This window comes from Stigmatopora nigra, chromosome 18 (genome assembly GCF_051989575.1).
Source record: "Stigmatopora nigra isolate UIUO_SnigA chromosome 18, RoL_Snig_1.1, whole genome shotgun sequence".
NCBI classification, from domain to species: Eukaryota; Metazoa; Chordata; class Actinopteri; order Syngnathiformes; family Syngnathidae; genus Stigmatopora; species Stigmatopora nigra.
The window spans coordinates 5,422,088-5,438,322 of record NC_135525.1 but is presented as its reverse complement, the minus strand read 5'-3'; the positions used below and the strand labels follow the sequence as shown (position 1 = coordinate 5,438,322).

The 16,235-nt window shown below is 41.4% G+C and overlaps 1 protein-coding gene and 1 long non-coding RNA gene across 11 annotated transcripts; one reads left to right on the top strand and one right to left on the bottom strand.

Annotated features, from left to right (window-relative positions):
* Positions 1–1,443: 1,443 nt before the first annotated feature.
* LOC144211485 (uncharacterized) lies at positions 1,444–2,576 on the bottom strand. The gene is made up of 2 exons (XR_013329611.1): positions 2,103–2,576; positions 1,444–1,624 (listed from the first exon to the last, which is right to left on the bottom strand). It is a non-coding gene; the product is annotated as an uncharacterized LOC144211485 (long non-coding RNA).
* katnip (katanin interacting protein) lies at positions 1,601–16,204 on the top strand. Of its 10 annotated transcripts, none has more exons than XM_077738789.1 (30): positions 1,626–1,712; positions 2,138–2,159; positions 2,481–2,605; positions 3,535–3,608; positions 3,728–3,903; positions 5,014–5,120; positions 5,322–5,423; positions 5,505–5,627; positions 5,882–6,122; positions 6,466–6,597; positions 6,663–6,805; positions 6,900–7,003; positions 7,866–7,962; positions 8,029–8,235; positions 8,793–8,930; positions 9,845–10,535; positions 10,877–11,638; positions 11,753–11,961; positions 12,131–12,206; positions 12,299–12,476; positions 12,543–12,708; positions 12,782–12,951; positions 13,301–13,365; positions 13,454–13,564; positions 13,642–13,781; positions 13,866–13,967; positions 14,419–14,579; positions 14,715–14,741; positions 14,931–15,016; positions 15,557–16,204. In XM_077738789.1, exons 2-30 carry the CDS (start codon positions 2,144–2,146, stop codon positions 15,613–15,615), a joined length of 4,788 nt encoding a protein of 1,595 aa, XP_077594915.1. In that variant the 5' UTR covers positions 1,626–1,712; positions 2,138–2,143; the 3' UTR covers positions 15,616–16,204. The 10 variants fall into 10 exon arrangements, with proteins under 10 accessions (XP_077594916.1, XP_077594917.1, XP_077594912.1 ...); XM_077738788.1 differs by having other exon boundaries at positions 5,319–5,423; XM_077738790.1 differs by having other exon boundaries at positions 1,601–1,708; positions 2,403–2,605; positions 5,319–5,423; positions 7,866–8,235.
* Positions 16,205–16,235: the final 31 nt, after the last annotated feature.

Genomic DNA, 16,235 nt, shown 5'->3' with positions numbered 1-16,235 from the left:
GCTTGCTGTCATTTTGAATGGGAGTAACAGTTTATCATGGACCATTGTTTTTAAATTTAAAGATTGAGGGTGCTATGTGTCAGATGCATTGGAAGTGGGAGGATTGGCAGCCAATTTTGATTTGCTCTCGCTTCAAGCCGATTTGATGTCTACCAGTGTCATTCACAAGTCACTTTCAATTCGTATCTCAAGGCACCACTGTTGATTTTTGAACTGGTAACTGCTGATTTGGTCTGTATTTAAAAAACAAAAGGGAACCCACAAAATATCAAGTTGTCTTTGAAAATGTGGGAGGGTCATCCCGATTGGAGGACGCGGTTGTATGGTTTGCCCTCCATCAGGTACCACTGAGGAGGATTTAAGTCACACTAGCATTGCCTTGGCCACTTTTGGCAAACTAAGGGCATTTTCTACGCACAAAATTCCTTCAACAGTTTCAATTCGTACGATGTCAGAGTGCGTTTTAGCTTTGCAGTGCCCCCGTCAAATAGCGGACTAAGAGCCAAAACACAATGACGCCGGCTTTTACTTGAAATCCAAAATCGTTTTTTCATTTTCACTTCACTCGCTTTCGTTTGAGGAATATTGTTTACCTGGCCAGGAATTGATAGCTTGTTCACATTTCACAAAGCTGACTGCTGGTGGCTTTAATATTGCACAAAACCGAGGCTTAAATGTGATGGTGACTTTCAACTGCATTAAATTCATTTACACATGTTACTAAGATTACTAGACAAGTATGGAGAGCAGGTTGAGCATTTATTATATAACCTTGATGCAGATTCAATTTCATGTTCTAGTGTGCTTTGTCCTATTGATTAAGACAATTCAGCCACTTCTTTAATTTTTCTTTTTTTGGAATGTTCACTCATTGCCTGACATTGACAGTGGTAGATGTCCATTAATTTTTAATGGGAAGTGTATAGTACGATGGGCTATATATTTTTTAAAAACTTTGTTCCCATCATTTTATGTCTTAAATAATCAAATATTTAAATGTGACTTCTCACAGGCCCTTTTTTCCCCTTATTACTAAGTAGTACCTAATTCTCCATTGTACCTAAATAGTATCTCATGATACAATGCTATTGTAATAAGAAATATATTCAGATTTTGTTCTCACAATATTAAGAGTTAAATCATGTAATATAACACATGACTTAAATCTAAAATGCCTTCCCTCAAGTGTTTTTTTCAGTTGTGATTTTAGGTGTTTGTTACTTGTCTTGATGTAATTTGGACGTCTGTCACTGTTAATGGCAGCCAGTTTGTTAAGTGCAATTGGAAAAATACTAAGTCACCATCAACCTATTCACATTTATGTTATCTACTAGTGTACTGAGTTGTCAATTATGGGAAAAGCACACTAATACATGAAATGATTTAGAAATGCTAAAATGGTGCAATGATTGCGGTGAAAAAGAGTGAGCAAACCTAATCTACTGAGTTTACAACAACAGCGGTTTTATTTCAGACCTCATTTTATCCTTTGGTTTATATAAACTGTATTGATTTATAAGAAATAAACAGTGTTCAACTTTTGCACTTTGACAGTGGGCGTATCTTCCTCTCGGAGGGGGCTGTCATCGAGACATACGGCTTTCCTGATTGGTTGAGCAACATCCTGGTAACCAAGCATCCCAACATAGTGGACACATGAGAAAAAGCAGCATTTTGCTTACTAATTTATATATACTTTTTGTTACAGGTCGGTAAGTGTTTTCAATAATAACCACGTGGTGAAAGTTGACAGTATTCTGAATGAACAACTCATGTTTTCTGGTTTTGTGTAGTATTCTGTTGGTGCTAGACCGTTAGCATTTTGGTTTTAGCATGCGCTAACTGCGTTTCTTTTTCTGTACACTTCTACTATTTAAGGTAAATTTCACGTTTTGGCTCTTTTTGCAAGGGCCAGTTAACACCACCCCTTATAATATGCCCCCATGTTTTACTTTTATTGAAGACAGAGTTTGTTGGGTTCTGAGTTACCTTTAAGTCCCTTAAATGTAAAAAGAAAAGAATACACTGTCGTGTAATTAGCGGATATTTGTGTCCCGTTGCTAGGCAAAAATATATTTCATCCGGAAGTATTGAAAGCTAACCTTGGTGTCTTTATTTTTTCCATATCCACCTGCAGCGATGGATGCAACAATTATCAGGTGTGTCTTACCGACCAACGTGTTTTTATATGAAATAATTAGTCAAATGCCAGGCATGGAAATATATCGGATTTCAATCTGTATCCACTTCTACAAAGCGCACACGTAACTGTGATCATCACATAGGTAGTCGACAAAACGTTCCGTGCAATACAATAATCGTGGTTGTCTTCACCTAAGCACATAAATAGTAAGACTCCAGAAAACAATGAATTTTAACAAAATGTCTTCTCCTTACTACAGACTTCTGCTGCGGTTAAAGGGCAGTGGATACAGTCTTTGTGAAAGTTGAGCTCTTCCCTCGTGGTTTATCCAATCAAGGTCAGACGAGCTGTGGTGCTGCTGCTGCTGTTGTTCTTTTTCCGGGGGCACCTGAACGCACCACGAGGTTATGTGGACACAGCATCTTCACTTTCCTCCGCCTTATAATGGACTATAAAAACGAGGTAGGTAGGCCACGTCCGCTCAGTTTAGTGACGCATCTCGCCTCCTTTTATACTCGAAACGTCATGACACTTGAAATTTCAACTCTTGCTTCCTCTTAACCACTATTCTGTTTTCATCTTCCCTACTTTGCTCGTCTTCTTCTCTTGGACAGATCCAGTAGCTGTAGTAATGCACAAGTAAGGGTTTTTGGGGTTTATTGTTCTATCCTGCTAATGTTGCATGACGATGCATGGAGATTCAAATGACAGAAATTAGGACTTGGATTTGTTATGCTTGGTTCTAGACTTCTTTAAATATATCCCCCCCCAGGACAGGTGTAAAGTTATCACATTCTGTTAGAGCTAAAGAAAGAGCAAAAAGCCTAATATTATGAGATTTAAATAGGTTTCATAAGTGATTTTACCTTATGTATTAAATCGCAATATGTAATGTCAAGTGTCATTGTTTACATTCAACCTGCACCAGGGACTAAAGATGGTAATTATAGCTCTCGGCTACAATTTTACATTGCTTACTCATTAACATGAATATGAATATTTTCAGTATTTGTTGTCCCTTATTTAAATAAGTCAAACTCGTAATATTATGACTGCATTTTGGTAGGTCTATTTCATTTATTTCCTTGTTTGCCTCTTATACCGCTTCATAACATTGCATATTAATTTATGATTATTTTAGGGATGATTCAACTCATCAGCTCCCATTAAAATTGCATATTTTTGCTTGGTCAAAAAATCTAAAGTTGATTGACAGTTTTAAAATAGCAAAAATGTTAAAATATATAATATTTTAAACTGAGTTTAGCTTTTCACATTTTATGATATTTTTCACTTTTAATTTACTCCACCCACTTGGTGGTTCTTCCTAATCATAGTAGTAAAGTCAAACAACTAATGTCATTCATTGTGTGTCGCATGTGCTCATACAGGAGTCATGGAAGCTCACTCCTGCTTTGGCTGACAACGCTGATGAATTTTTAATCGGTCTCCAGCACAAGAACAGGTGATGAACGGCCGATTACATTTCACAGGAAACTTGTTCCACTCATGATTGACTTTTAATGCTTGGTTCAAACTGTACAAAGCAGTGATTGGTTTGATAAGGTTCAATTCTGTCCGCAGGATTGTCAATCGTCTCAAAGTCAAAAGCCGTAGACAGATCGAGTTGGAAAGACTAGAACAAGGATTTTCCATTTATTTCAACGGAGCTAATGCCGAATCCTGCAAAAAGCGGGAAAAGGGCCTCGAACGCAAACTCGTCCCCGCCACAACAGTTTGGAGGCCCGCCTGCTCCTCAGGTTTGTTGATGACAAACTGCCATAAGAGCTGCCAAATGTCAAAAATCATATTTCATAGTGGGTAAAGAGAACATTCCGATTTTGGGATTCTTTTCCTAATGGCATTTATCAGTGACACTTACAAAAAGAGTGCTCAATATTATCTCATTTTCTAATACTTTTGAAATACTTTCATTTTTTTTTAATAGGTAATCCTTGCAAAGAAATAAAAAAACACAAACGGCAAATCAACTGTAACTCAGAAACGTTTTGTGGACAGACAAAAAAAGGAATTATGCACGATACTTAACTTTAAAACTTATTTACAACATGAAAGAAGTAAAGAAGTAAAGTAAAGTAAAGTAAAGAAATAAAAAAACACAAACGGCAAATCAACTGTAACTCAGAAACGTTTTGTGGACAGACAAAAAAAGGAATTATGCACGATACTTAACTTTAAAACTTATTTACAACATGACGTTGCGGTGCAAAATTAATCATCGTGGTAAGTTAAAATGCCAAAAACAAAGGCTTTCAACATTGTAATGTTTTTGTTATGTCAATTTCTGAGGAAAAACACATTGCGTAATTTTTGTTGTAGTTTTGATACAAAAGGCGTATTTAGTATTTTGACAAAAACTGGTTTAGTTAAAATATGGAAGAGTATTTGGTAGTTCTTCTGTAATAGACATGCAGCCAATAATTAGATTAAAATGTATTGTACATGGCTAACAGTTGTAATGAACAATGCTTTGAGATACAATGTTAAAATTCAACAAATCTGAACATAGGCAGACTTTTGTCACAAAATAATTCCCAATTGGAATGAACATGCATGTACAATGTTAAATTGCCATTATTTTTTTGTTTTGAGGCACTATTATTTAGTCAGTCAACTAAATGTAGGACATGGGTTATATAAGCCATTTTAATGACCGCTTGTTGTCGTGCGGTGATGAATAAATGATAGTGACAGTTGTGTCCAGCAGCAGCTTTTTCCATATCTGGCTCATACGTGCCGGGGACCATCTGCATGCATAATTACAGCCTTTCCATCTGTGGGAAGTCGACGCCGCGTCCGTCGCACGCGCTTCATGTTCCCTTTTTTTTCTGCGACGTCTGACTCATCAGCAGATGTCTGTGGAAGCGCTCGGCGGATAACTGAAGATTTGGAGCCGGGACACAAACGGAGGAGTCTGACCGCCCCCGGGAAGGTCAAGAGGAAAGAATGGTCGCAGGTAGGCACCAGATTTGTGGTTGATCTCTTCTGTAACTCTTTCGCTGCCATTGACGATGATTGACGCCCAATCGTTCTTGTGCTGTGAATTGTTTTGAGGCCATGTAGACGTCCTAATTCATTCAAAGTGGGAGGGTGGCGACTGGATTGGGTGGGCGTTTATCGCAGAAGACTGGCAATCAACGAGTTTCTGTTTCAGCAGGATTCGGTCGTAATCCGGACGGAGGATGGTGCCAGTTTGAAGATTGTCCCGAAAACGATCTACTCTGATGATTTTGAGCCTTATGAAAGCATAGACATGGAGGTAAAAAGGCACTTTTTTGACGATAAGGGGGAGGGGCTTTGCATCAGCTGTAGCTTTTGTAACACTTTTGCATTTTGGCAGAGTTCCAGCCCACGGTCCTCGAGGGACACCTGCGCGCTTTCGCGTTCATTCGCCGACGGTCAGGCGGGACCCGCCAGTCAGGAGCACGGCGAGAAGGTGCTTCTTAATCTCGAGGAAGTCAAGGTTGGTAGACAGCAAGTATATAAATACTTTGTTACTTTGTTTAAGTTGATTCTTGAAAATAAGTGTTTCTTTATATTGTCATTTTGAATGAAGCAAGTGGTTTATTTGGAAATTGAAAATAGAAACTTTAATATCATCAATTACTATATTACATTTGTCATTTATTGCTGTAATAAATATTACTCTGTATTATATTGCTAACATGTAATGTGTACTGTACATGGTTGATGACGAGAGGTTACTGATTGGCTCAGGTTTTAAGGCGTAGTCTGGAGAACAGCATGCGGCGAAGTGCCCGTGGCTCGGCGGGAGAGGAATCGGACGAAGAGTGGGTAGAAGAACACCTGGACCGCGCAGAGAGCACCGAAAGTCTCGACGAACTGGGACTTCCCGTGTCCTCTTCCAAATCTTCGACCAATTTACGAAGCGGCGGTCCGCAGGGTCATTTCGATCCAGCCAACCTAATTGTGCTCGACTTTGGACCGGCGCTGAAAGGTAGGTACAAACTGAAAAATGCACAATTAAAACAAAAATACTAATACACATTTTAATAATAACATTTAAATTTATTGATTTTTTCCATTCAAGATACTGTGTATTTTTCAATCAATAATTGACAAAAAAGTAAGATATTTATAGAAAAGTTCAAATTTTCATTAGCCTATTTTTGGGGCCAAAGAAAGTCTAGTTTTAAAAAAATATCTTATGATTTATATTTTTTCACCCAAAAATGGGATTTAACGTTGTTGTTTTTTTTTCTGACAAAATGTCATGGTTGTATTGTATATTTTTTAATCCACCAAAAAGCAAATAATTAAAATAATATTTTTTTTTGCAGGCCGCAAACTTGAACGTTCTTTGTCAGCTAAAAGAAGAGAAAACAGCGACAACTTCATAGCCGCCAAACCACTATTGGTGAAGAGCAAAACATTAGATATACCGCCTTCAAAAGACAGCTGGAGTCATCCGAGTAAGTTTTTGCTGAAAACCAAAACCAGCAATTATTAGCTCTTCTTTAACAAATTCTTCTCTCAGGGTCAACAGGTCAAACGGAGAGGCCGCTATCCGCCAGCAGGAGGGTTTCTAAGCCAGAGCGAGACCCGGACGAGTTGGCCCGCGAGGTGTGCCAAGCCATCCAGCGCGAAAATCACAGCCCCGAGCTTTTTTCTCGCAAAATGGTTTGGAGCATTTTAAACCCGCTGATAGATTTGGATCAAACACTGAGCTTTGTGTGCGAGTCTTGACTCTTTGATCCCATTTGACTTGATCCAGGGCAGAGGGCAGCAGTTGTTGAACGGCTTAGCGCGCGGCGATAGCGGCGACAAAGAGAGTGGCGTTGCCGTGGCCATGCAAAGAATCACTCTCATGGGATCCAGGTTAGACTCAAAGAAGCCCGTAATGATGCTTTTTGTGACACAAAGCAGAATTGCTGTGTACTCTTTAATTCCATCCCAGTTATAAAAAGGGGGCTATTTTCTATGTAGTTTTAACTCAATGGGAATTTAAATGTACAGTTTCTATATAAGCGATTTGGCCCCTTTTTGTTGCTATCATTTAAAAGATAAAAAATACCAAACTTTGACTCAAAAATTTGTCAGAGGAGCAAACATTTTGAATTCAAAATGTTGGATGAGTTTGTCATGGTATAAGTACTTCTATTTTTGCTATAGTTAACAAGCAAAACTTTTAAATATGAATGACCAAGCCAGCTGTTTGCCCATGTACAGTCTCTTTTATTGCTTTGGCTTGAATGCTAAAAATTGTGCTAATTGGAAGGGTCCATTTCAGTAAATGAGTCTGGACTCGCTTCACTACAGCAGCAATTTGTTAAATAGTAAAAAAAGAAAAATATAAGTGGGAAAAGTGGAGGCTGCCAGCATGAATAGGGAAAACTGAATTCAGATGCTTATTCAGGTAAGAACATAACAAAATGCAAAAAAATGTATTTCAAGGCACAACTGTATATATAATCTTATGTAAGGTTGTATATATGTGTGTACTGTATAGTGTATGCAATTCTTTATCCTAGAAAATACTACTATGAAAAAAACTGACTCAAAAAACATCTTTTATCCTCAAAATCGGCCTCTGTACAACACATCACAGTTGAAGGCACGAAATTGCTATTTTTAGCAAAGACATGAGACACAATATTTGCTTGTCCTCCCCTGAGCACGAGAATAGTGATGATGATTAAAAAAAAAAAAAAAGTGAGTAGATTGTCACGTTGCTTTTCAGGGAGCAGCACAAACTGCTGAAAGCCTTGGAGGAGCTGGAATCGTCGCCCGCATCACACATTCCTCTGGGTCCCCAACCAGAATCCCTCAAACTCACGGTGAGTCCCAAAATGCCCCGTCGGGGATCCTTGAGAACACCTTTTTCACGCGTGCATTCACGCCAGCCGAGGCGTTCCTCCGAGGTCCCGCCCGCACTTTATGTCACCATGGAGATCCTGTCCAACTGGGGCCACCAGTTACTAGTGGGACTGACTGAACTCCAGTTTTTGGGCCCGGGCAACAAGAAGTTATACGTGTCGCCCCACGACTTGGACATCAGGAATGCTGACTATCCCGGGAATTTGACGGCACTTGTCAACGGCAAAGCTAAGGTTGGTGTTCAACGTCACTTTAATTTGGGGCCACATCCTAATTCCGGCTATATATTGACAACTGAGGTTGACCAATGATCACATAACTCAACACTATGACCTAAAATTTATGCAATCCCCTTTTTGGGCATCTTAAAGGCAAATATTCTTTTTTCACATTTATACATTTTTAAATCATTGAATTATGTACATTCAAATTGTATTCATTTTATCATTGAAAAAAGGTTATTCACATTATTTTACAAAAGCAAAAAGGCAGTAAATCCACAAATATTCCTTGTAATGACCTATGAAGGTTTTTCTCCAAATATTTTTCATTGAATTTTATATTTACCATTTATTTATTTGTTTATTTTATTAATAGTAATAGTAATAATATCTCCCCAATCTTTTAAGGACTTTAAAAACTATTGAAACATTATTTTAGCGAGAAATAACTCACTGCACACAATTTGACAAAACATCAGTGTGGGCCAAATGTGGCCCCCTTACCTCAGGTTTGACACCGATTATCTCTTAATCTAAAAGGAACATGACTGCTTTTGTTTGGATGACAGACCACCAAGGAGCGCCACATGTGGACGTGCCCCTTCCACCCTCCCATCCAGCTCTACTTCATCATCCGGAATACGGAGCGCTCGGCAGACTTTAAGATCTCTCGCATCAAAATCTGGAACTACAACCGAAGCCTCAACGTTAGTACCTTTTTCTTTTCTTTTTTTTGCCCTTCCGTCTTTCCCTCAGTTACGTCAGGCTTGTTGGCAGAGCCGCCACTCAGTCTGTCCCAAATGTGGAGCACAGAGAGATTAGCCGCGGGAGATTAGTGCAAGAGGAAATGTGTCCTTTCATCCTCACTGTTGTTCATTCAGGGGTACCGAACACCCGCACCCGCCAACTATTGTTTGATTTACTTATACAGTGTGTATAATTCCCAGATCTTCAGCAAGAGTTTCAGGTAAGTGAGTTTTGGATGGGTTTGTTCTATTTTTTTTTTTTGACCAGGGTGTTTGTGGGATTTCTACCATGGGGATCAATCGGATTTAAGATGGGCGTCTGCCATGTCTTGTTTTTCATAGCGGCTACTTAGCACAGGTTTAACACACTTTGGAGTGTCTGACTGTGGTAGTTGAATATTTGTGGGAAAGATAAAGATGTGGGAAATATTTGGGTTTTTTCGGGTGTTTGAATTGGTGGCCAGGCAATCGCAGGGCAAGAGGAGACAAAAAAAAAAAACACTGTCGCTCACACTCATGTTTAGAGTGATCAACCAGCCTAGCATGCATATTTTTGGGATTTGTGAGGAAACCGGAATACCCGTAAAAAACTCACGCAAAGACGGGGAGAACATGCAAACTACACAAAGTGATTGAGTAAACCTTTACATTTTATCATGTTATTTTTCTATCTTAATTTGGTTACGTTTACATGACTTTACCTTTTTACATTGCATGTCATTATTTTTCATAGCTATAAAACAAAGGAAACTTATTAGCAATTATTTTGCTAGTCAATTTTTTGTTGTTGTTGAAACATTGCCCTAAAACATGCCCAAAACTTTTTTTAGCCACTTGACTCATTCACTGCTACTATTCTGTTTCTTATTTTTCAGGAACTTGATATCGGCGCCCGCCACGTCAAGTTGTACCTAAACAGCACGCTGGTATTCGAGGGCGAGCTCGAGCGTGGTTGCGGCAACCAGATTTTCGACTACAGCACCACCGTGGAGCTCCAGGACTTCCAGGTTTCAGAATCCTTATTTTCCACCCCTTCCTCTTCCGGATACAACCTCCGGGGGGCCACCCCCCTTCGCCACGATGACGGCAAAGCCCACCAGCACCTCGGTTCCGCCGTGCCGACGTCCGACGCTTCCGACCAAGTCATGACGGACACTCAGGAAAGCTCTCGCGCGCCCTTTCCTTCCCTTTCCGCTCGGCTCTTGTTCGACGAGCCGGAGCCGACAGTCACCGTGCAGCCGTCGTCCTCGAAGATGACCCCACAGTGGCTCCAGCCCCTGAAGCGGGCCGCTCCCGAGGGATGCGAGGCCGGTCTGGAGCGACCGCGCTGGCTGGTGCCTCAGCAGCCCCCCGCCGAGGCCAAATCGTTGCTCCCGGAGCTGCCGTGTAACCCTGGTCGGGTGTGCCGGGGCGGGGAACGGGGAGCCAATGGGGCGCAGCGTAAAGCAGATTCTCTGGACCTCGACTGTGATTTGCTGGATGAACTCAAGCACGAGAGGCCTTTCAGCGGAAGGAGGACCTCCTTGAGAAATAGGTTGACGGAGGAGCAACACAAGTCAAACCCAGGTGAGAAGGCTCGTTTTGAGCTAAAGCGTAGTAGAAGTGATGGTAGTGGTAGTAGTAGTGGTGAGGGATTGTGTTATACCAGATGGAGCTGTTGTAACTGTAGTCTTTTAGGTGAGTCTTTTAGGTGAGTCTTTTAGGTGAGTCTTTTAGGTGAGTCTTTTAGGTGAGTCTTTTAGGTGAGTCTTTTAGGTGAGTCTTTTAGGTGAGTCTTTTAGGTGAGTCTTTTAGGTGAGTCTTTTAGGTGAGTCTTTTAGGTGAGTCTTTTTGGTGAGTCTTTTAGTGCAGAAAATATGGTACAATATTCATTGGTTCTTTTTCTGAATCACTTTATTCTCATTTAGAGGCCAACACCAGCAGGAGGCAGCGAACGCCGCGACCTCTGGGCCACAGCCACCGGGACGAAACCCTGATGGAATCGTGGGACTCACTCACCAAGTTCAACCAGTGCCAACGAGGTCGCATCTCCAACACGGGCTTGGAGGGCGACGTCTTTGACGACTTCCAGCATCAACAACACGGCCGTAGCTCACCGGCTGCCCCCGTCAACTTCTCCAACGCGCCCGCCCGCCCGCCTTCGACCTTTCTCGGGACCACCAGAGGGTTCCCAAGTGAGGCCTCTGAAGGGGATTGGTTCCCGGAGCAGGAGGAAGAATTTGAGATCCCGGTGCTCCCCAAAGGCCAACGTTTGGTCATAAATATTCTCTCCACTTGGGGGGACCGCCACTACGTGGGCCTTAACGGCCTGGAAGTTTTCAGCTCCAGCGGCGAGCCCCTCCGACCGGCTCGCATCAACGCCGACCCGCCCGACATCAACATACTCCCGGCGTACGGCAAGGACCCCCGCGTGGTGGCCAACCTGACGGACGGCGTTCACCGCACTCAGGACGACATGCACCTGTGGCTCGCCCCCTTCACGCCCGGGCGGCGCCACACCGTTTTCTTGGACTTCGGACACGCCTACCAGATCGCCATGATCCGAGTGTGGAACTACAACAAGTCGCGAATTCACTCTTTCCGGGGCGTGAGGGAGGTGGAGATGCTGCTGGAAGGGAGGTGTATCTTTCGAGGAGAGATTGCAAAGGCTTCTGGGACTCTCTCGGGAGGTATGAAAGAGGAAAAAGTCAAAGTAAATTGTTGTGCTCTACAAAGAAGATAACCTGCATTGCTGTCAATTAGTTTCGTCTGTGCTATTGAATTTTTCTTACCCCAATTTTTAGGGTTGGATCAATTTGGGGACACCATTTTGTTCACCACCGACGATGAAATCTTGGAGGCCATGTCCCATTTTGACGAAACATTCCATGGTGAGAGCGAAACGTCGGAGAATCCGATACATGAAGAGGAGCTGCGGCGACCGCGAACAGCAGACGGCGAAGGCGAAGAACGACCTTTTACGCAGGCCGGCTTCCGAGAGGAAGACCTTGCTGTAAGTATTTTTCTACATTTGAATTCAATTAAATGTCCTTAGTCTGATGGTTGAAGTGCACATGTGCAAAGTTCAGTTAAATTTTTGTCTTTCACCGTCAATGGTAGCCAATAAGTGAACAGTATGAATGTAAATACTATAGTCTACTGAAATGCAACTTTTCTTTCAGGCAAAACTTCAGCTCAACGTCAACATAAGCCAGTTGGAAAACACGGAGCAAATTCCCGGGATGTACACCGGAAAGTGTGAGCGCACAATTTAAACCGTTTTCGCTCCATTGTACACACTTTTTTTAGTTGCTAAATCCAGACGTGGTCATAATTTGAACCCGCATTAGGCCTTCGACTGGACCTGATGTCGACGTGGGGAGACTCTCACTACGTGGGCCTGACGGGGCTGGAAGTGGTCGGGAAAGACGGCGACGGTCTACCCTTGGATCTCAGTATGGTGGCGGCATCGCCCGGGGACCTCAACGAGCTTCCGGAATTCAGCAATGACTGGCACACACTCGACAAGTATGTCAGACTTTATCTAATGTCCAAAGACGGCCTTACAAAATGGCGCCTGTCCTTCATTTCCAGGCTCATTGACGGTCACAATATCACCACGGACGACCACCACATGTGGCTGATCCCTTTCTCCTATGGAGAACCTCACACAGTGACTATCACCTTGCCTGAGGCGCAGACCATTGCGGGGCTCCGCATCTGGAACTATAATAAATCCCCAGAGGACTCCTATAGAGGGGTAAGAAAAACACTGCGGTCCTGGATGGCGGATAATGATGCTAGATAATGACAAAAGTAATGTGGCGCCCCAGGTGAAGGTAATCCATGTCATTCTTGACCAAGTCGCCATTTCGCCAGTTGAGGGTTTCCTGATCAGGAAAGGACCTGGGAACTGTCATTTTGACTTTGCACAAGAGATCCTATTTGTGGACTATCTCCAGATACCTGTTGAAAACAAGACTTTGGAAGAATACCCAAACAAGTAAGAACATTTAGTTGTTTGAAGAAGAAAAGGCCTACAAAAGCAAATTTTGCAGTAACTTAATGTCTATCCTTCAGTACTATTTATGTCATCCTCAATGAAAGATGTTTACTATTGTTTTCTTTAACCCATTCCATAACTTATTAAAGGGGATAGGCATCCGAATCATTTCGACTGTGAATGCTTAAGTTTCATTGCCTTTGAAGGCTCTAGACGTCTAATGGACTTTGACTATCAAAACGGATTGTCTGCTAGTGACGAATGCCTTTCACAAGTTTTGATTCAGCTTCAAAAAGCCACACGATTGGAAAATGATGACTTAACACCCACAATTTCCACAATTCAACAGGCGAACTTCCAAGAAAGCCGAACAAGCCAGCATGGACTACGAAGCTCCCATCATGCCTTGTGGATGTATCCTTTTTTTTGGGACGTTTTAAAGCCTACAAAGGTGCTTTGACCATTGCTTTATTAATATTCCTTAATTTGTTATTCCTGCCAGTCATCTTTCAGCTGCAGCTGTTAACCACCTGGGGAGACCCGTACTACATCGGCCTGAATGGTCTCGAGTTCTACAACCAGAATCATGAGAAGATCACTCTGAGTGACAATAGTATCCTTTCAAACCAAATTTAAAAATGTCTTATGGTACCACAAAACCGAGATGGAACTTAAACCAAATTTGACTAGACATCGCCGCTTTCCCAGACAGCGTTAACGTCCTGGACAACGTGAGCGGTGACGTGAGGACTCCGGATAAATTAATAGACGCTGTCAACAGCACGCAGGATGGAAGACACATGTGGCTGGCGCCTGTGCTACCCGGACTGGTGGGAGTGGAATTTTAAAAAGTAGAATTGGAAAAGCTTGGAGATGGTTGGTATTTGCTGACGAATGTATCTTTTGCTCTGCAGGTTAATCGTGTATACGTCATCTTTGATCAACCGGTGACTGTGTCCATGATTAAACTGTGGAATTACTCCAAGACCCCACTGAGAGGAGTAAAAGAGTTTGGGGTAAATTTCATGTTTTCTAAAAAAAAAAATTGTGGTATGGTAAAGATTTGCCAGGTAGGAAAAGGTCAACAAGCACATGAATGTAAAAAAAATCTGATCACCATCATTTGGTGCTTTGATTCCTTAAGTGGGATAGTGAAAATAAGGAGGATAAGGGGTAAAAAAATAAAAATAATAACTGACCCCTGACCCCTTTACAACAAGGTAGCTAAGGGGAAAAACATGAATAATAATAATAATAATCGGACATAGGCTTGGTCCTCATCAACAACAACAAAAGCCTAATTGTCTGCAAACCCAGAAACTGCGTATGACAAAATTGGTAATGCTTCTCCATAAGGTGCGTTTTTTCGGACTTGCCATTACTTATAGAGTAGCATCAATGTTGACAAAAATATCTACAGCTCTTATTTGTATTTTGTGATTGGAAGACTGTGTTTTTTGCGTTTAGCTACTTGTGGACGACCTCCTGGTGTACAACGGCATCCTAGACTGTGTGACCCACATGAGTCGTGGCATTCTTCCCACATGTGACGTGGCGGTGCCATACCACACCATCCTGTTCACCGACAACGCCTACATAGCGCATCGTGAGAGGAACACAGTCATTAGGTAAGACTGAGAAGAAGAAAAAACACTGCAGAAAAATGTCAAAAATGTAGCTGAATTCAAATGAAATGTGGGGAAAAACGAGCTAAGATCAAAGGTCACATTGGCGTGAACCAGCTGTGCTTTTCTTTACCTCAGCCCCCACAGCAGCAGACGCCAACAACAGTGAGTAGGATTATAGAGCGCCCCTTGTGGTCACATTGAAAATGGTCCTCAACTCTTCCCCACTTGGTTATCTCCCAGAGTCCTAATCTGTTTTCCTTCTCTTCCTATCCCAGTCTTTTCCTCTCTGCTTCAATAGATTAAGAAACAATTACTGTAATGATCTTTCTGCATCATTTTGCCCCAATATAGTAATTATGTGGAAGATCAGGATGTGAAGATGACCAATGAGAATCAGATCGTCCATCACAACAAAAAGAAGCAGGCAGCGGACCCAGGTAAGGCCTGTGAAGGGTGCTCAGTGGATTTGAAAATTTTACGCTAGATTTTTTCCAATAGACTGACGCGCCAAGGGAAATGCAATATCCCGACAGAAAAAATTGTAATATTACAAGATTCTGATTTAATTATTGCAAGGTCAAAGTCATTTTGTAGCTTCTAATGTAATGTGAAATGAAAGTTGTTGCACGTCCATATTTTTTCAAACTGCTTTTTGCCTAAATATTAAGAGATTGAAAAAAAAAAGTGATAAAATTACCAGAATAAAATAACTTATTTTTACATCATGTAAAGAATTCAATTTTTGGCCATGTAAGTTCAGGCTGAAAAATTAAATATTGAAATACTTTATTTCTGTTTGAGTTTTATTTATTTAATAAGGAACAGCACAAATTAATAAACATATTTACATTCATAAATCTTTTTATTGTACTCAAATTCTGGTAATAAAAATGTGATTAATTTGTTCTTAATGGTAAGTAGAGGGCAATTTGACACAAAATGGCGGTCCTCTTGAAATGCGTCCTCCCTCTTTTCAGCTCTCCGGCCCAAAACCTGCATGACCGACGTGGGAAAACCTGGACAGAGGAGATACTGACGTGTAGCTTGACTTTTGGCCTCCATTGGCTGAAATCTGCCTTCTACAAGACTGAGATCTGCATGACCCACCCCACACTGAAGAGGATACGTTTTGCATCGATCATAACGGGTTTGCCACACGCACACAAACGCAGCCGTAATCAACTTTCTGGTTGGTTTCTGGCGAAATGAATGCTGGGCTTTTTTCTTCTTACTGTGCCTGTACTCTGCCAGTGCCGTGTAAATATATCAATATAATAAATAGCCAGTCCACTTTCAAATGTACTTAACTCATTTATCATTGAATACACTAATGGTAGACCATTCATTTATTCATCATTTAACCACTTGATAGTACTTTGTTCATGTATTTATCAATTAATCCACTGATAGTTCTTTGCCTAAACAAAGGTAATGCAATGCATATACTTATCAGTAACTAGCCGTCATTTATTCAGGTTGGCTAATGTGTCTGAGAGCTTTTTGTATTGATTTTTATTTTAAATATGTACTTTATACTCATTAGCTGCTATTAACTGGAATAGACATCTGATCCATTGGCTGGCAGCAAGCATTCTATCGCCTTTAATACATATCCGATTTTCTCATATACCCGTATTTTCTCGTATATAAGCCGTA

What these genes read in the sequence shown, in the direction of transcription:
- katnip (XM_077738781.1), top strand. An exon ending in AGAGGAAAGAATGGTCGCAG is followed by an intron (nt 5,121 to 5,318) that starts GTAGGCACCAGA and finishes TTTCTGTTTCAG; the next exon opens with CAGGATTCGGTCGTAATCCG. An exon ending in ACTACAACCGAAGCCTCAAC is followed by an intron (nt 8,931 to 9,844) that starts GTTAGTACCTTT and finishes CTTATTTTTCAG; the next exon opens with GAACTTGATATCGGCGCCCG.